This window comes from Battus philenor, unplaced genomic scaffold, assembly GCF_028537555.1.
Source record: "Battus philenor isolate CCGP_79_NKW_IND1 unplaced genomic scaffold, ilBatPhil1.0.hap1 SCAF_24, whole genome shotgun sequence".
Taxonomy (NCBI): domain Eukaryota; kingdom Metazoa; phylum Arthropoda; class Insecta; order Lepidoptera; family Papilionidae; genus Battus; species Battus philenor.
In genome coordinates, this window is record NW_027181687.1 from 9,884,338 (window position 1) to 9,905,528 (window position 21,191).

Consider the following 21,191-nt stretch of genomic DNA (forward strand, 5'->3'; position numbering starts at 1 on the left):
GTGTCTAGAGCTGTACCGCCTTCTAAAGGAAAATTTTAGTCTGAGCTATCTGTAGTACACATTTCCCTAAACAAAATTGTAGTAAAAACCACTAGTTACACAGTTGTAATTTGATTATATTACAGCCAACGGTGATACACCTTATCTAGAACATCTAGTGTTAGGTATCTGTGGTATGGGTCTTGTAATGGAAATTTCCACTGTGAACCATAGGTAGACGTATGAGTAAATGTGTTTGTCATGTTTCTCACCAGGTCGCCGATGTATACGCCGGTACCCTGAACAGGTGCGATACAGGTGAGCCCCAGCGCGCGGCCCGCCTTCCTGGACAGTTCCACCTCCACCTCCTCGTACTGTATCGGCTCCGGGCGGAACACCGTCAGTTTTAACTGGGGTGGATAGAATTATACAAACTTATACATACCAAGTATAACGGTGAATTTATTAACTATTAATCACATAAAAACACTTTATATGTATAAATATAGTAACGGCTTTATATAAATATAATAAATAATAAAATCTAGGTATCTTGATGATTCCGTCAGCCCGTCAACACCTTACGAATCTTCGCTTTGAATGCGCAACGATTCCTGATCATCCTAATATCGAAAGGGCGCGCTCCCCTTACAGAGAAGAATACATTGTACTATGAAGGAGTTTTGAGTAAAGCCGGTACTATGGGAGGAACATCTAAGCAGATGTTTGCTTGAGAAGCAAAGTGTTTTTTTGAAGAATAAATAAAGAATTTATATCTTATAAGCAAATTAATCATACTTCTTTGTTATAGTATTACATATATATGTTGTGTTGAAAGCCCGAGCCAGTTCGGACTCTGCTACTCGACGTGATAAGCAAAAGGTGCAAGTGGTGGGAAATTAAGGCAGTTATGATATACGGGTTCCATTCGCTTTATTGCATTTTTCGAGGCAACAAGTGGAAAAACGTAAACAAACAAATGTTTTGAGTAGAAGTGGCATTTTAATTCGAGCCCTATCTTAGGTAATATCATATATAGGTAAGTAACGCCAATATAATTGTAATGCATTTTGACTAACCTTTGGAGCTTTCAACTTGATGCTCAAACAAACTCTCTCGTGCGCCATTTTATCAGTGATTGCGATGCCATTGCAGTCTCTGATCTGATCACCCACTTTCAGCCTCCCATCTTTTCCTATCGCTCCGTTTTTATATATATCCAGTATTACTGCTGCCGCGCCCTGGAACCAACATACAACATACATATTACGTATGACATCTATAAATATAGTAATATAATCACATATTTTTCGGCATAAGAAAAGATCTAGAAATAGAATTAGCAGTCAATTGTCTGCGTATCTCAAATCACACTGCGATCGCCAACCCGCCAGCCAATCGTGACTATTATGGTAGATCCCCCACCCCCCATAGATAACTTGGGGGAAGCGCATGCTTTACAGTGTTCATCTGTGTGCTAAAGTGACGATATATATGAAGTAATTTACAGTGATCCACACCACACAAACGTTGTGTAAAATTTTTTTTAACTTATAAATAGGATGTTTTTAAAAATTATCTGGGATCCTATTTACATCAAAACATAAGTTTTGTTTAATTAAATACTGAGCCGATAATTAATAATTTGGCAAGTTGCTAGACTACAGTTTATTGTAAAATTTTAAAATAAACCCATTTTCGTTGTGGGCTCTTTAGTGTTCTTTTGAAACTTTCGCTTTAAGTTGAAGGTATATCATTATCACAGTTATTACTTAAGCCGTAAGATATTCACATACTGTGTGCAGGTGACGTAAAGCGCAGAACAGATGACCATAGAGGCCTGAGGTTTTGGAGTGAAGACCACGGAATGGCAAGCCCAGCGTTGGGCGACAACCTACACATTTGATAGACGACCTTGTTAACTTTGGCGGAAAATACTGGCCACTTGTAACTTGTCTAATTGAACATCTATGGAGGTGATCTGGGATAACGGAGAAGAACCGTAATAGGAAAATACTGAAAAAATATTTGGAAGATAAGTCCCAGTCATAGACTTAAGATGGAGGAACGAGAGGCACACAAAAGGGGGCCATATCAAAAGACAAATATTGATGATGAATACTGATGATATACTAGATGTTTCTATCTGTATAGGTAAACTTATTCTTCTAAATAAGCTAGCTTCTTCTAAACTATTAAGGATATAAATATATGTCGCGTATATTATTTCTACATCAATCAAAACAACTTACGTTAATTAAGGTATCACTGCCGCCAAGTAATACCACCCCGAGGTTCTCATTCGCCGAGTTGATTTCGATCACCATCTCCTTGTTTGGCTGTACTGGAGCTGTGGCAGGGTCTGGTGGGGGCTCAGCTGTAACATTTAACGGTTTATGATAACTTACGTTACTAAGTATTTTCGGTTTAGACAATTTTGAAGGATACTCTTATGGGAATAAATGTTTCTCTATGAGATCTAATCAGGGATGAGAAGTTCCCTATACTTACGAATATAATCGACATAGAGCAGTGGATTGGCAGTTGGCAGGCCATATAGTCCAAGGAACAGGTGGCCATCAGGGCTTTAAGGTTCTGGCTGATAAATGAAGAATAATACTTCCACAAGGTCGACAGACAACCTTGTTAAGGTTCTATTGGATATCTATAGGGAGTTTTTTTAGATGATTATGAAATATGACAGTTCAAAAAAGCTTGTAGTTGAATTCGCATAAAATTAATGGACAATTTGAGTAATTTTTTTGCATTCTTAGCCTAGTCATAAAATGATATATTATTACGTTTAGCAGGCGAGGGCGTTGGTCTCGGTGTCTGCGGTCTAGAAGCAGCGTCCGACGCTTGATTTCCACTTGCAGCTAAAAAAATATTGATTTTATTAAAGACTTATATATTAATTATTCTTAAAATCGACTACCAATATGTGAGGTATGACGCTAGTCATTGATGACCAACACGGAGGCTCTTATTTAAGTATTTTTTTTTATATTTTTGGTGCTAAGTACAGAACTCAGAAACTCCTTCAGCAATACTTCTAATTTTATATCATATTTTCGTTGAAACATGAAGTATATTTTGACACATGATAAATGTGTGCTATTTTGATCTAAATGCAGACCTATTCAACAAACTTTACAGATAAAATATAATCTATTTCTTATTGAGTTTTGTATTGTACGAAATACATTTTACATGATCGTTGTTTTGTTATTAAAAGGCAATATATATATATATATATATATATATATATATACATATATGTGTATATATATATATATATATATATATATATACATATAGATGTGTGTGTGTCGTGGAATCAAGTTTGCGGACCAAAATAAATCCTTCGATATAAAAGGAGCCTATTATGTAATCCCACTTAATAACGCATATATGTATTTTTAATTGTATTCGCTCACCAGATGTGCCCGAGGGATCTTCCTTGTCAGGGTCCTTCATGTTGGGGCTGCATACTGTCAGTATCACCACACCTTCTGTATGTTTTAGCTTAGCGGCTGCCTGTATAATTTTTTTTAATATTAAATTAAAATATATATATATAAACTAGCTGACCCGGCCACGCGTTGCTGTGAAAATTTAAAAAGTGGAAATAATTGAATTATACGGTATTTCGTTCACTACAAAATAAATTTAATTAATTTTATAGCGTCAACAACACGTGGTAATTATGCTGTTAAAATGTAGCTTATATGACACGTTCGTAGGTTTACCATAGCAGCGCCATCTATTGATTACTTACTCAACCCAGTCGAAAGGTATCGACATCTGTTAGAATCATTTGGAGTTAACAGATAATTGTGACTGTCAAATAATAACAGACAATAATTAGCAATAAATTAAAATTGCGACTATAATTTGAGATTTAAACTATCCTATCTCTCAAGTTAGATCGAACTGCACATGGTGTGCGAATTTTATTATAATCGGTTAAGTGGTTTAGAAGTCCATTGAGTATAAACATTGTGACACGAGATTTATATATATTAAGATATAATGTCTATGAAAAAGTTTATACTGGTGTAATATATATTTAAAACTTATAAATAAACACACAAGTATGTTAATCAAATATATTAATTTATAATTTTACTTCCCTTGAAAGAACTTTAAAATTTTGTAATTAGTGATAGAAGTTTCCAGTAATTCTTTCAGATGTGGATTAGTTTGTTCGACATTTAAATTTTACGAATAATAAAGTAAAGTAAAATTATTCACATCAGTACGTTGAAGCCAAAAATAGTCTTTTAAAGTCTCATGTGACTTGCAAGCCGGTTGGCCACCCCTGATGTATACAATAAATTTACTGATAGTAAATTATATGATTTCATCATGTTTCATCACAGTTTCTTTATTAATATTTATAGTATATCTTAATTTTTTTTCATCACCCACAATTTTTGAAAAAGATCGAATTTATACAGAAAAAGTAGCATAGGCAGATTATTCCACGACTATTTTAATAAACATTGCTTCTCAAATATATATTTTATGACTGAGAAATGGAACTTATTAAAGTAAATGGCAGAGGCTTAATTCCAGCCGCTTCCAACTGGTCCTATTGGATATTTATAAGAAAGGCATATGTCCAATAGTGGACGGCTGAAATAATAAAGTTGGTGATGGGGAGATGGATGAAATTAAGAAAAGGACCAATATTTAGCCACTTCCGCACATGCAGTGGTAGTCGTGTAATAAAATGCATCGCCCGCCAGCCCGCTGATAAATGCGTATGCGGTAAACAATGCGAATTACACAACCGCAACTTAGGATGGACTTCCGCGAGGTAAAGCCTGATTCCATTAAATATGGATGAAATTATTTAACAATAAGTCCGGCCCTAAGCAGTGGTAGCTTAGCGGTAAACGACTAAAACTCAAGACCGTAGGTCGCGGGTTCGTTTCAATTACAATTACAATCAAATTCACACTTTGTGCATTAAATATATAGGATGGCCACTGCTCACAAACACAAACATGTTTCAGAAGGATATGCAGCAGCGACTTTTGCGTACCATAATACCACATTGCATTATCCAACCGGGTTGCCAAGCGTGGCGATTATGGTTGATATTATTCCCATAGATATTTTCCGGGAAGGTCTTTGCTTAGTTGGTTGCGTCTATCCGCTGAAAAGACGACGACTTAGAATGCAGAAACTTAGTCGAATTTGACATCTGAATGTTTGAAGTAAGACTTAAACGTATTTAAAACCATTTAAAAGAATTTTACAGAAGAACCAGAAATTTCCAGAGAGGCAGTAAGAGATCAAGTGACGACATAATATCACGTTGTCGGCCACCAACACCGCAGAGTTATCTTATATTTACAACTATACAGACTATCTTAACAGTGTGTTTGGTATATCCTCTATAGATTTATTTGGATTAGAAGGACCGGAAAGTAATGTCGTTTCTGTCGATATATTTTATAAAAAAAACGATTGATTTTTACCGCTGCGGCTTTGAAAATTTGTATACTTGCAAAAAGCTGTTGATAACGAAGGTGAATACATTGTTAATTAGAAATAAAAACTTGTAAAAATGTAGTCGTGTGAATTTAACTTAAGAAAGCGACATTACTTTCCGATCCCCCTAATATTGAGGGGAAGTCTATTCCTATGGGCTAAAACAAAGAAGAGAACGAAGTCCGGCCCTGTGAGTTCCGTAAAATTAATAATAGTATAACTTGATTCACTTACGGCGTCATAACTACAGCTAAGCAACGAGTCCCTGTTGACAGCAAGGATCATGTCACCAATTTGAAGTCCAGCCTGAAAAGGAACAATCAAATATAAACATCTCACACACGTAACAGCTTTTTTAATAATTGACATAAAAATATTATTCAGTTATAATTAAACTAGCTAATTTAGTAGATGTTTAATAATAAATGTAAATTAAAATGAAAGGCTTTATACAACCTTGAATTGAATTAAGCATGTGTGAATTTTAGTCGCCTAACTCAATTGATATAGTTAGACTAGACCAAATTTCTAAGTTCTTATATTGTTTATTGGTATCTCTTGGGGTTAATCTGACTTATTTAACGTCAACTTAATAATACTTTAATTAATGAAGATTTGATTTGTTTAGATTCTATCGCTGTTTTCATAGAAAGTATCTTATCTTAACCGCATGTTTGTTAAGCAAGTAAAAGTGTAAGAGTAAAAAAATTTAAAGATGTGTTTACATGCGGTTACTTTTTAAAATTTGTGCAAGAAGCATTTTTTAATCAAAACATTTTAAAACCGTATTATCAGTTGACGAAAGATAGCTTTCTAGCATCTCCTTTGTTGGATTTTCATCAATGTTTTTTGAGAAACATCAAGTCAGGTTAAACAAGGCGCGAAATCATAGGCTAAATTGCAATCATGTCCAAAAACATGTCAAATCACAAGTTATTTAATTTTGTGATCCCTACTAAGAATCATTTTTGCACACATACACCCAATTATACGTTAAATCATAGGTTAAATTCAAAATAGACACCAATAAATCAGTCTATAAATTAAAAAAAAACGAAAATCCACAGGTTAAGAAAAAATTAAGTCAAAAATAAAAAAAAACATATACAGATGCATGTAAACGCACCATTAACAAATGAGACAAGTTGTGTGTTAACTGGCATTAACTTTATCCGGCGAATACAGATTAGTAATGAAGTAATGCTTTATATACCTGCTCAGCTGCACTACCCTCCTGGAGATCCGAGACGAATATGCCACGACCTGCCTCCGTATGCCGGCCTTCTATTATCATGATGCCTAAACCCGATGGACCCTGGAACCAAATGGTATATCCTTACATCAACGATTCCCACGTACTTATATTGACACAGACCCATAGACAACCAAATGACTTCGGTAAACTGCAAGGAAATGTAATATCATGTCAATTTGGATTCTCAACTACAACTGCCCTTAGAAAAGAACTCATAATCGATTCTGTCAAGACATTTCGAGAATAGCGAAAATACTGAGGGAAACCCCCCCCCCCCCCCCCCCCTCATCTACTTCCCCGTAACCTAAATATCATTACAGCATTTTTTTATTTATTATAATTTGTAATTAAATAAAAAATACCTTTTTGATAGTGATGTCCCGGACCCCTTTGTAGCCAGCAAATCGATCCTCGGACTGAAAATAAATGTACAAATTCATTTAATTTTATTTCATCAATGATGTGTCAGGTTTTGATTTACAGATAAATTTAAAATTATACACAAGTATATACAAGATCTTAAAAGTATATTTTATTATATAACAGACTTAATTTCTCAGGATTAGGATTAATCGTCAAGGTGCGTCGATCGCGTTATCGAGAGAGTTGGGGCTGACGACCCGCGTAGCAGGTTTTTTTTTTTATTAATTCTAGGTTTACGGAGCACTTATTGCAATGCATTTGCGTTCACTTTCACCTTAAAAACTCTTCTTCCTACTTAACCAAATCTTATATGATCCTAGCCATGCTGTTTTAGAAGCTTGTTCTGGAAATCAGCTAATGTTCGCTCTTGACACGCTTACACCTTTAAGTAGGTTGTTGAGAAATTTTTATATACCTCTCGCTCCCTCCTCTACCGCAAATTCACTTTGAATTTATTCTCAGTTATTTCGATGACCAATTCCTAGTATATATTAATTTCAGTTGTTTAGTCTAGTAACATTGTTTCCCAGAAAACAATAAGTTTTAACAAAGTGCCTTTCGACGCATTCATTTAAAACATACTTTCATGATAATATACGAAAAAGCGCAAGGGCGTGGAAATACGTCCGCCCGCAAAGCGGACAAAGTATTTAGAGTAAGAAAAGGACCAATATATAGCCACTTCCGCACGTGCCAAACACAGAGTCAGAGAGAGGCACTAATCGGTGTAACATAACTCCGGAAGATGCCCCGTGGAGACGTGAAACACGTGTTGAGTGATTTAACGGTGGTAGTTGTGTAATTCGGATTGTTTGCCGCTTGCGCATTTATCAGCGGGCTGGCGGGCGGTGCACTTTATTGCACGACTACGACTGCATGTGCGGAAGTAGCTATATATTGGTCCTTTTCTTACTTAGGATGGACTTCCGCTAAATAACGCCTGATTTCATTAAGTATTAAAGTATTTAGACGCTTTTAATCTGTCTTATTTGAAATCCGTGCCGGAGGCTTTGCTCCGGCAATGGATGTCTTACTGCTCAAGTAATGATGATGACGATGCCAATATTAATTATCTTGTTATAAATTTGAAACGCCTAAAAGAATTAGTGCCAAGAGATACGAAAAGGAAATGAGACGACCAAGTAAAAGGTGGAATGAAATTGGTAGCCCTTATGGATGCGTGAGGCACAAGAGGGTGATAAATGGAGGGGTTTAGGAGGGACATACGCCCAAATAGCGACTACTTAGGTGTAAAAATAAGGGCTATTTTTTATTTATAAATTTTAGAGCAATCAAAGACGAGAACAAGATATTTTTTTAACACTACTATATACATATAACACTATTACAAGTGTTTTTACTTTCGTGATTTTGTTTTTCTTGAGGCAATAACTAAGACTGTATAAAAATAAATCATCACTTTTAAGCTAGGCTCGCAGGCTTGTACCACATAGGCCAAAGTATTAATAATGTAATGGTAAATGATTTTATTTATTGAATGATTTGAAAATTTTTCACAAAGACGCGAAGAAATTAATAAATAAAACGATGGTTGTACCAACGTTGACAATATTTTTTTTTTTTTTTTTTTTTTTTTATGACCCCCGCAATTGGGGGCCTCTCGTACCCCTATTTATGTTGGGATAGGGACTTTACAAGCATTAAATTTATTCAATTCATTATTTTATTTTCATTCTCTTCTCTTTCATTCTTCACATAATCTTTCTTTCTGTTCTAATCTTTCATGCCACAATTCGTCTGTCTTTCTCTTTTGCTCTGATCATCTATCATTCTTCCCTTGCTTTTTACATTTTCAATAGCTTTTATTTTATTTTACATTTTTGTTTCTTATACAATTATTATTTTACATCACAGATTTATATACTTTAATAGTTAATTATTATATTTTCTATTTTAATTTTTAATATATATTTATTTATTTATTTCCTATATTTACGTTTTGTTTCTTTTCATTGCACTTTCCGCTATTTCTCTGCAAAGGGATAGGAATGATTGTTTATATTCTCCGCCTATCAGGGAGGCTATTGTCTCCTCCCTGATTTGAACCCCAGACCGGCACTCGAAGCCGAACCGGAGTCCCCCGAATGCGGGACACCGGGCCACAAGGTGGATCACGGTCTGGTCCACGCCCGGTTCACAGAAGCACGAGGGGTCCTCCTTGAGCTTAAACCTATGAAGGTACTCAGAGAACCCCCCGTGCCCCGTGAAGAGCTGGGCCGAGACCGCGTCCACCTCGATGCTGCGGAGCACGCGGTAGGCTGAGACGGCGTCCGGGAAAAACATCCTCGTTACCGAAGCCGTCGTTCCTTCCACATACCTCCTGTTCCATTCGTCGAGCGACTCCAGTCTCAGTTGCCGCTTGACGAATGAAACAGGGCATCTCTCGTACTCTGGTCGTCTTTTACTCTTCAGGGCCGCTTCCTTGGCCAGCTGGTCCGCCCTCTCGTTCCCCTCCATCCCCGCGTGCGCTTTCACCCAGAACAACCTTACATCCTTCCCTTTTTCTCTCGCTTTCATTACATTCTCCTTCACTCTTAACGCTAAGGGATGGAGGGTGTCCGATCTTGCGACAGTTTCGAGAGCGGACCGCGAGTCGCTCAGTACGGCGCAGACTTGCGCCGACTCGCCGGCCGCGTACCCTGTTGCCTCAGCTAGAGCCAGCAGCTCTGCCTGGTATACGGTGCAGAAGTTGCCCAACTTGAGTTTCTTTGTGTATGACTCTACGGCGCCCCGCTTGACGCAGAACGCCGCACCCACCTTGTCCTCTATGCGGCTGCCGTCGGTATAAATTACCAGATCGGCAGCCGCGGTGGCAAGTCGGACTTCCTCCGCACTTTCCCCCAGACAGGAGAACTCCACACCAACTTGACCAGACGGGTGTGGTAGTCTCAGGTAGCTGACCGGTACCTCCAGGTCTCGGTCCTTTACCACCTGCCGGGAATGACCCTTTCTTATTTCAAATAAGCGGGCTGCTTCTTGGACCCGAAGGTCCAGGGGAAGCAACCCGGCAAGTATAAGGGCCGAGTGCAGGGACGCGGTCCTGTGGGTCCTCGCGATCTTCTGCGCGAAGCCCCGCTGGACCGCGTCCAACTGCCTGCGGACCAGCAGCTTCCTAGCCGCCGGCGCCCATGCACTCGCTGCATACAAAATCGTCGGCTCCAGCACCGCCAGATACATCGCTCTGATCACCTCCGAGTTCAGACCCCAAGATACCTTCGCAGCCCTGCACAGCTGACGATAGAGGCCCTGTGCCTTCTTGCTCACGTTCTTCACGTGACTGTTGAACGTGAGCCTATCGTCAATTGTGAGGCCTAGTATCCGGACTTCCCCAGTCCGGCCAAGCGGCTCGCCCCCCATGCTCAGTAATGGGTAGTCGAACTTCTGCTTGTTGGTTAGCACCATCACCTTGGTTTTGTGTGGTGCGAACCTCAGCTTGTTCCTAACCCCCCATTCATGAACATGGGCGAGAACGGCATTGGCCCGACTCGAGATGTCCTGGGCCTTCTGCCCCGAGAAGACCAGCACGACGTCATCTGCGAACGCCTGGCAGTGTGTCCCGGTCTTTACCACCTCCTCCAAGAGAGGGTTGATGAGGAGGGTCCAGAAGGTTGGGCCGCCTACGGATCCCTGCACGCACCCCTTGGTGGTCTCTCTGGCCCACTCTGCCCCCGCGTACCGTACGGACACCTTGCGATCGCTAAAATAGCTGTCGGCAAGGCGCCGCAGATTCACGGGGCAGCGAGTTTCTGCCAGTCTGCACCGTATAGCAGGCCACCAGGCGTTATCGAAGGCTCCCTCTATGTCCAATGATACCAGCACTGCGATCTCCTTCTCCTTCAACCGAGTTCGCAGATGCTGGATCAGGACATACAGGGAGTCCTCGGTACACCTCTGCGGCATAAAGCCGTATTGGTGGCTGCTGACATACGGCGCAGTGTACCACCGGATCCTACGGACCATCATTTTCTCTAGGACCTTGCCGAGAATCGGCAGGAGTCCGATGGGCCTGTAGGATTTCGGGTACGTTGACAATATTACGTAGCATTGTAAATGACAAATTTAAGATGTCGTACTACTATGTTCAGCAGCGGTAATTTTTTTTGTGTATATCATCTGGACTTTGAATTGAGATTCTTCGAGATTAAAATATTAGATCTATGGGTATACGTTATCCGAAGCAATGTTAACAACTTTAATCTACATAAGTATGTTATCAAAAAATCAATGGCAGATAACTGAACTAGATTACACTATTCTAACTTGTACTGGATTACCCTATGCTAGAATAATCAGGCTATATTGCACCACTTATGTTAGTTTTGTCACCGACTAATGCTTGCCCGTTAACATTTATAACTTTAAGCAGTGTTGGTAAAGCACTCGAGTTTTTTATGGCCCTGTTTTTGGAGCCTCTCGTTCACTTATCATATTTTTGGGACAGAGACTTTGTTTCTTTCGTTTTTCACATTTTCTGCCTAATGTGAAAAATGAAAGAAGTTCTTTCATTTTTCACGTTATCTCTCAGTCTAGGCTTTCATTTACATACTATTTTTGCATCGCGTCCTATCCTTCGCCTCATTTCTCAAAATATTACATTACAATTACATTTTTGTATTTCTCATCTGCTAAGAAGAGCCGAGCAGAAACTGAACAGTTGCTCTTTATAAATAAATATAGCAATGTTAGACGTGAACATAATATCAACTATGTAAATCAGTCAATAAACTAAGTTCCGCATATTTCGATCTAAAGACTACTGTAAGCTATTTATAACAAGATTAATTTAATAATATTATCTTTAAAATATGTAGGTAATAATATATACCAGCCAACCAAGATACCAACAGAGACATTAGATGTGCGTAGTCTTAGAAGTAAAGACAGAAGACTTTAAATTGATTTACAGCATTCCAATTTATTAGCGAATTGCAGTACGTAAATGCCATTGTATTTTATTTTGAAGTACACTGTACTTAATTTGAATTGAGAACATTTTTATTATTATCGTATCACTGGTATACACAAGGTGATTAGTTAGACGTATAAAAGCTCTATAGAGATATAAAAAATGTTAATGAAAAGGTTGTATGCTTATAGATCTATTTACAATCAACCTGTTTAAAGTGGAAAAATTGGAATTGTATAGGTATGTGACGGGTCCACTTTCTGACAGAAAAACATCTGCAAGGGCAGATATTTTTCATTATTTTTTTGAATAAACATAATTTTGAAAAATCTTTTTTGGTCTTCCTTGACGTTATTTATTATTTCAGAAACCATTTATGTTTGTGTAGTACATGAATTGTCAGTAAATAGTTTTTACATTCACCCTTTTAAATGTTTTATACTTATAAATAAACACCTGTGTAGAAGAAACAAACTTAAAATGTGGTGCCAGAGATTGCCTCGTGTGATAGGACCGTCCACTGTACTCTTATTATTTTAAAAATATTTAAATGCATCCTAGCGTGTACAATAAAGAATATTAATATAAATAAATAAAAATAAGTCAGGAATACTTTAAAGTCATAACTTCATATCACTGCGTCAAAGAACCACATCACGTAAGCGATACATCAGAAAGATTATTTTTGAAAGCCTTACGTAATTTATTGCTGAAGATGAATTGTAACTTCGAGTGCGTGCCGAATTTATAGGCGCCGGAGAATCGAAGTGAACGTAATATGTTAAAGGGGTTGATATAACCTTGAAGTTTACAAATTAATCTGTTTTGATATAATTTTTTTTATGATTAAATTACGTATATAAATATTAAATGTAGTTGAATTGTAATTTTGCTTCTTATGTATGTAACTCTAGACTTCAAAAGAAATTAGTAAATCTTTGGTAGGCAGTTGTGTAAGGTATCGCAAAACAATATCCTCAATAAAAATACTATTAGAGTGAAGATTTTTTAAGTGATCCTTCAATGTTTTATCACCTTCGACCAGATATTGCTTGTGTTTATAGTAACTTATTTGTTTGTATGTTTATATGTATCTATGTGAATGTATCTAGAAGTTTTTATTTTTTTTTATTATGTTCACTCTATAGTGCCTTTTCTATTTTTAATGCAAACAGGCGTTACCTTGCGGAAGTCCACCCTAAGTAAGAAAAGGAAATGGCTAAATATTGGTCCTTTTCTTACTTAGTGTACCTTTTCTTGCATGTTTTTATTATTTCCTGTACGTTGTCATTGCCTTATTATTGACTCTTCGGTAAAGTATCAATCGATCCTTACGAAAGTAAAGAATAATGGCTGTCCGCTACCCACAAACTTAATGTCTGTCCTCTAAAACCCTCTTGCAGGTAAATGTCGCAAAATCGGTTCTTAACGGACTTCTTCACAGCGAAAGGAATATTTCTACCAAATTTCAAGTTTCTCAGCTTCACGGTTTCAGTTTTAGGTAAAAATCTCTTTGATTAAGCCTTCTATTTGGCCTGCCTATTGTTACTTTAACTTAGCGATTCGCTAGGCTATATTGGTTACGTTCGTTAGTCTACGCGTCTTCTTTTGTCTCTTTCGATTTTGAAAAGAAATCCCGTGTATTTACGTCTTTTACTTCTCAACTGATAGACGCGCACTACAAAACATAGGCCTGCCTCAAAGATTAAAACCAGTCGGGCTGCCCGCATGCAGCGGCTTCCCGTGAACTTAATCATAACTTAGGTCCACCCAGACCTCATGGCTCGTAAAGTAAAAATTTATTCATAGCTATTTCATCTTTAGGTATATTTGTTACCTTTGTAACAGTAAGTTCTTACAAACATATTCTATGTTATCAAGCATTTTTATTTATCTATATAAAATTACTTGTTATTAACTATACTATTCCTGTCAGTAATATTACATGAAATGTTTATTAAGTGAAGATATTTTCATTTAAAATCTTGGCGTTTTGAAAATCCAACCGCCATAAATTCAATTCTTTTCAGAGAGAAAAGAAATAAATTAAAAAAAAACTCCTGTGTCGCGTGCCCTCTTTTATAATGATAACACTTGTTTAAACTGTTAAATGTTTGCCGACGTCTTCAGAACATGTCTTTTATGTCTGTGAAAGTATCTGCGTATGTTAATTAAACACAATTATTTAATATACATATATAATGATAACGTTTTTAAAACCTGTGTACATACAGAACAACACGGTGTGGACTCGTGCCATAGTATACTCAGGTGTTATACTGCAATGTTTGTTTTGTCTGTTTGTATCTATTTAGTGGTTTTAGTGTGATAATAAGACTTAATGTCCGACCGGGAACGGTGTACCGCGCGTTGCTTAGCAAACTAGAGAAGGGGAGCAACGTGAACTATTATATTGCAGCGGCATAGTTAGGGTACAGGAGGTTTGGCTTCGCGTGTTACTTAGATCTAGCATCTCTTCCAAAAGTACGGAAGAGCACCACTGAATGGATTTTTGTGGTGAGGAATCGAACATAATATCGGCCTGCGTGTTTCCTTGTTAGTGGACGATCTACGCTTCCTGGTCCGTAACCCCCCCTCCAGAAACTCAAGCATCTATCTGCTGGTTCAGTCTGTTACTTCCATTTTTCTACGGTTTCTCATTTCTTATTTGATCTTGTAATTAATCTTCTAAACTCTTTCTATGGTTCCTTGAATGACTATGAGCTTGTTAATGAAGCCCAAGGAAGTTTTAACTTCCTTAATTCATCACACCCATCAGTCGTTTTTATAGATTTAATATCGTGTGACATAAGCCTCTTCCATTGACATATATAGGGGAATATACCATAGTCCCCACACTTTGCAATCGGGTTGACGATTGTAGTGATGTACTATGTTACGCAGAAGGCGCTGCCGCGGCAATCCTATATAATTGATGCATAAAGATCGTATCTCAGAAATTGAATCGTCTCAGTTCTTTACCGCTACGCTACCTATGTTAATATGTTGATTTCATAAATAAAAACATAATATTTACATCTGTAAGTTCATTAGTGATTTTAAAATTTACATCGAATATAACACTTCGTCTGTCTTAGCCTAGGTCTGCCCAGACTGCCCTTTTGCCTGATGACAGACATATCAGAAAACGACACAAGCTATGTTTTATGAAATATCTCTTAAAATACTTTGCATTTTCATCTGAATATACACCAATATCTCGCTTTGCGTCGTTGCGTTTTTTTCGAAGTTGCGTCGCTGCCTAATTAGTACTAGTTTTCACTGTGCGTCGTTAGATTTTCGAGGTTGCGTTATTTTGGGATCGAGTCTTTAATTTTTTTTTAAAAGATGGCAACACTTTCGTGTCTAATTACGCCAAGTCATCAAAATGCGGAGATTCCCTTTCTAAACTAAAAATTAACGCAATTTTAATACAGGTTCCTTTTTGACTTTGTTTTGCTAATTTTAGAGTACAGTTTCAATTACGTAGTGTGTTGTGTTTTTTTTCAAAAAGAATTAAAAATTTATAAATTTTTACGTGTTGTTTCTGGTTAAAAAAAAGGTAAATATTATTCCAATTTATTTATTGGCAGAGTTATATTACTTTGGTTTTTAAAATGATTACTTTGTTCAATTTTCCTTTTAAAAAGTAGTAATTTCGTGACCCAGGAACCTATCTTCGATCTTTACATGGTTTGCCATAGAAAATCTTAATTCACTTAGCGGTGTTTCAATTTGCGTCGTGTTTTTTTTTAAACGTAGCCACGACGCAAAGTGAGGTATTGGTGTACTGCAGATTATGGACAACAATCTTGTGTTAAAATTCCAAGAATTTGTTCCCGAACGAAAAATACAGTGTATCCAAACTCCATAGCCGGATCGCTGTTGTCGTAAAGACTGTAGGATGTGTACCTTTCAAGCCTTTGACATTTTTATGACATTTTCTGATATAGAAGATAGTTGACAGTATTTAAAATGTAAAGAAGTTAACAATTACTGTGTAAATACAGTAACTGATATTTCAATGTAACTCAGATAGTATTGTTCCATTTAGCAAGTACGAGATATTTCACGAAAGATATCGCAGGATATTCTAACGACTCTCATTAAACAAAACAGTGTTGTAATTAGTAACTTTAAATTCCTTAAAAACGTTTTTTTTTTAAATATAATATTTACACTCTTCTTAATAAAATTCTTCATAGACAATTGTGTTTTAAAAGTACATATTTATAAATAATTTTTATGGCATTTAAATCATCAAATAGCATTGCTTTTTATAACTTAAAAGCTATATACTGGAGAGATATTTTTGAACAAATTGGTATTAAAACCGTTGTTTAATAAATATTTAATAACATATTATATATGCACTAAAATTTTAATTGTAATAAAAAAATATTGGCAAATAAGAAATAAAAACAAAAAACTAGAAAATTTCGTCTCCAAAAAGTTTACAAACCTTCTTGGTGAGTGTACGCATATATAATAAAGTTAACCTTTCTTAGTGTATTCTTAAATAAATCTTATTATAGCATTCAAGAGTTTTTAGTGGATCGAAATGTGTGGAATTTGTTTTGACTTTTTGTTTTACTTTCCATGGTGGATATTATAATGTAAACATCAAACATTTTTAAATTTTATTTAAAAAGAGCAACTATTGAGTTTCTTGCCGCTTAGCAGGTCACCGTTCCGACCCCGTGGTAGCTTACTACTTATAATGTTAAAATAATTGACGATACAAAATGCATAAAATCACTACTTGAATAAAGATATTTTGAATTTTGTTCGACAAGATAAGGTTACAATAAGTCCAAAAAGTAATTCACTATCAAAACCGTGTTGTGTACTTTTAATAAGGTATTGTTTTATTTTATTTCAAACCGAAATATAAAATAAATAAATACATAATTATTTATCAATTTGTTGAGCGTATTTGTTCGATATATACATGCTACCCAGGGTTTTAAATTATAAACTCAATATATAAAGTTTATTAATAAAATACCTTTCGTCTCCGGTACGATAGAGTCCGTCTCCATATTTTCCTGAACAGCACGCTCGGCTTGTACAGCAGTTCAGTGTCGCTTCGCCGTGCTGGCACTTCGCTCATTACAGTCATCACTTTATCACTATCATCATCACAAGTGAACAGGTGTTCACTCTATACAATTAAACTGCTCTTCTGACTAGTCATTGATCAATTATAGAACTTTATAGTTTAAGAATTATATTTTCCTTAACAGTTTACTTCAATAACAATATGTGCCTACAGTAATATTGACAAAAATAGTTTTTAAATTTTCATATATACCGAGAGGAGAGATAACGGTCGATGTATACCATCAGTCGACTTATGCTTGTTTTACCTCAGCCCCTACCCTGCTGAGAATTCCTAAGGCGCGGTACAGCGATTTCGGTCACACTTTAATAGGTGATATAATCAGTAAGAGATAGATAAGTCGCAGACTCCAGCAGACGTAAAATATTCTATCAATAATGCGCACGACAGTTTGAAGTATAAATATATAGATTAAATAAATTTTTGAAATGTAAAATATAAATATAAGGTACTGAGACTTGGATTCCAGAAATGGTTTATCATTGTCATTTATGTCCCCCTAGATTTCGTAAAGGATTGGTAGGAAACTGCCTGCATCCAGTGTTGTTCCATGACCTAAATGGGGTTGTCTGTCCACATATTGGACCATCTGTTCTGCCTTCTATAAGGCCCACTGTTACTTCTATTGGCTACTCTGCTACGCTATGTCGATTCCTTAAAAGTAGATCCATAATAACATAGGATGGAAAAATAATACCGATTTTACATACCTCGGTAATGAGTGCTTATTCGAATAAAGTTATGCTAATTATAAACCGAATGTTTATCAACTAAATATAGTATAATTATTAAACATTATTATATACGTAAAATTGTGTTTAGTAATTGATTATTTTTTATTATTCTTTTCAGCAGATGAACATCCATGTATATACGATGTATAGATCTGCTCCAAAAATCGCCACGTTGAACGGTCCTGGGCTACCCGTATTCAGCGACTGTGACGATATCATCGCACCTAGTGGAGGGTATATATCCAGGCCGCATCTACCAAGAGAGAAGTTTTCAGCGCCAATAGCCATGGATTGCACGAGAGATTTACAAAATTAATTACAATTTATTACTACTGGTTTGAGTAAAGATATAATATATAAAGACAAGGCAAAGTTGATGCCAGGCAAAAAGAAGGTATGTCTACCTGTATATATATGTATATGTAGCGTTCACTCTTCATAGTGCTGGCCAGTACGGCCACAATAATTTTACGTGAAATTATTCTTGGAACAAATTTGTGTTCGATCGCCAGTTTGAATTTTGAATTTTAATTCGGAATCTATCAGTGATGTTTTCGCTGTTATTGTGTTCGTCGTGTAAATTGAAAAACTATTTGTACATATGTAATGTATTTATTCATCTCGATTTACCTTGACTATCATCTTCCTAGTCATAGTGCTTGTGCAGTAAAAAACTCGCCCGTCAATCGCGTATATATATATATATATATATATATATATATATATATATATATATATACGCGATTCGATCTTATATATATATATATATATAAAAAATAAAATATAATATATAAGATATTTCTGGAACCGTATGGATTTAAAATTGGAAGTTGTAAGTGGGCATTTGGCAATGCATATTTTCAAACTATAGCTCTAAAACTAGGCGATTCTGGCCTTGTCTGGTATACCGATATTAGACAGCGCGGGCCACGCGAAGCGAATATACGACTAGGTTTTTAAAAACGCAGCAAAAATTACTAACATAAAATCCTTTCCACACAGTTTGAGAACATCGCGTTACATACAGAAAGCAGCACTCAGTAACTCGAGGAATGTAAACACGCGCTATCGGGAACGGCTATCTGAAGGGGCTTTTACCTCCGAACAAGATCGTACCGATTAGATTACATACGACCACTGCGGTACCGCTGTGATAACTTTTTATCACACCGTAAACGTTCCAGTCCAACATTAAGGAGGAAGTAAACCATCTAACTTTCATAGTTCATAGGATTTACAGCCCGAAATATAACGAAGAAAATTTCGTTAACCTATTTTCTATTTTAATATTAAAATACATATTGTAATGTGCTATAGAGAGGTCTATGAACGCTTTTTTTTCGACGAAAAAATTTCGGCCATGTATTTATAAAAATACATAGTTCAAGGTTTGAAGCGTTTTATGTGAACAAGTGATGGACTCGATGTCAATAGGAGGTAATTTATAGCATTTTGAATAAAGAATTATTAAATTCGAATTTGTCTACACTTGCAAAGAGGTTATTACCCTATTTGACCTGTCATTTACAGTTTCAAAGTAAATAATTATCGTGAACATTTAATCGTCAGGCTAATGTCCGTTATGGCCACTTTTAACGGTTTAAAATATGCTGTTTCTGCCATTAACATCAGTTAATATTATGAGAGGTGTAAAAAATAAAACATTAAAAAAAGATCTTATACTTTGTAAAAGATGCTAAAATATATTTAATTTTACAAACATAGGTTATACCACGGCACCGAAGCGCCATTTTATCGCCGTTCGTGTTTCCGTCCAACACGTTTTGGCGGGAAATGGAAGCGTCGGTTTATCATTTCGCACGATAAATTTTAGCAAAAAAATATATTATTTATATAAATCAAATTGTGAAAAAAGATACTGATTTCATGAAATTTAGTTACATAATTGTAATGTGCTATTGTTTTTCTCCGCAAGGCCGTTTGCACAAGAAATAAATAATTATACAGATAAAAAATAAGTTAATTATTTTCTTGTCGCAAGTCTTCAATTGGATCCGGGGTAGCTGGGGTTATCTATATCTAAATAATTATGTGTTTGTGGGGCTACTAGCTGTAGACTAATATTAAAACTTTTTTGTGTACACATATAAAGTGTTCTTTAAAAAATTAAAATGTTTTGTGATTACGAGTTTCCATTTTATGTAAATTATTTTGATGATTTATTTCTTCCCTTATAATTTCTGCTATATTATTAGCATGCTTAAAAATTTAGATATACATTATAAAAATAGTTATTTGTTTTGTATATGTGTGTGCTATGCAGTAGCTTGTAACATGAATTCAACTTCAACGTAACATATAATTCTTTTTAAATCTATGGACCCGACTTGCAATCCTGTTTACTGTGTTTTCATCACATTTACTGTGATGAAAAAGTAAGGTGAAATTGTCATTTAAAATCGATGAAGCCACGTCCAAAAAATCAAAGATTTTTTAAATTGCTAAGAGTGTTGAAATATCATTTGGCTCAGATAAAATCATTTTGAAGTATGTTTTGTGTCGCAAACGTGTCAAGTCTCGATTTGTCTATGTCATACTGCATTGGTCCCTCGCGGTTTCGTTCTGCAACCATGGTATTGGCCAGATTTGGCTTCGTACAACTTCTGGCTATTCCAACTCAAAATGCTAATGCAGAGACGCCGTTTTGATATGAGATAAGAAACAGAATCGAAGATCTTGGAGGCTATACCGGAAAAAGACTATTCAGACTGTTTCGAGGACTGGAAAAAGCGTTGGCAAAAATGTGTTTTACCTGACGGGGAATATTTTGAAAAGGATGAAATTGATTTGGAAGAATTTATGACCAATATTTTATAATTAAAATTCACTTTACTTTTTGGTCACAATATTATGTAAGATTAATGATATGTAATTTGTTTTATCGTCATCATAAATGTTTCAGCCGTATGATCGGTTGGAAGCTGGATGCAATAGTTTCTTACGACAGTCTTGTAAGGTCATTTGTCAAACTTGTGTTTATTCGTCATACTCTTAATTTAACGGTCCATAGTTTAAATTTAATAACTTTAAGGTCGTTTGTGGACTGCCCGTTGCCACTCCAAATTACAATTTCGCTTACTCGGCTACTTATATTCCTCTTCTTCCGAAGCATTCATGACTCTACCTCGTAGAGAAATACCAACCATAGCCATATCTATGGCTCGTTGAGCAACTTGCCAATAAGGCACATAAATTTAATTCAGAACTCGATCTAAATCTAAACATTTG

General features: G+C 36.1%; 1 protein-coding gene across 1 annotated transcript in view; it reads right to left on the reverse strand.

The window, feature by feature from the left end:
• The window catches only part of LOC137924604 (multiple PDZ domain protein-like), a 215,245-nt gene that overhangs the window by 1,139 nt on the left and 192,915 nt on the right, over positions 1 to 21,191 (reverse strand). Inside the window, exons 27-35 of the mRNA XM_068768020.1 lie at positions 10,356 to 10,361; positions 7,099 to 7,152; positions 6,695 to 6,796; positions 5,716 to 5,787; positions 3,417 to 3,516; positions 2,781 to 2,855; positions 2,232 to 2,356; positions 1,059 to 1,220; positions 252 to 389 (exon numbers count right to left, since the gene is read on the reverse strand). Coding sequence (XP_068624121.1) covers positions 252 to 389; positions 1,059 to 1,220; positions 2,232 to 2,356; positions 2,781 to 2,855; positions 3,417 to 3,516; positions 5,716 to 5,787; positions 6,695 to 6,796; positions 7,099 to 7,152; positions 10,356 to 10,361 — 834 coding nt within the window. The remainder of the gene's footprint in view (positions 1 to 251; positions 390 to 1,058; positions 1,221 to 2,231; positions 2,357 to 2,780; positions 2,856 to 3,416; positions 3,517 to 5,715; positions 5,788 to 6,694; positions 6,797 to 7,098; positions 7,153 to 10,355; positions 10,362 to 21,191) is intronic.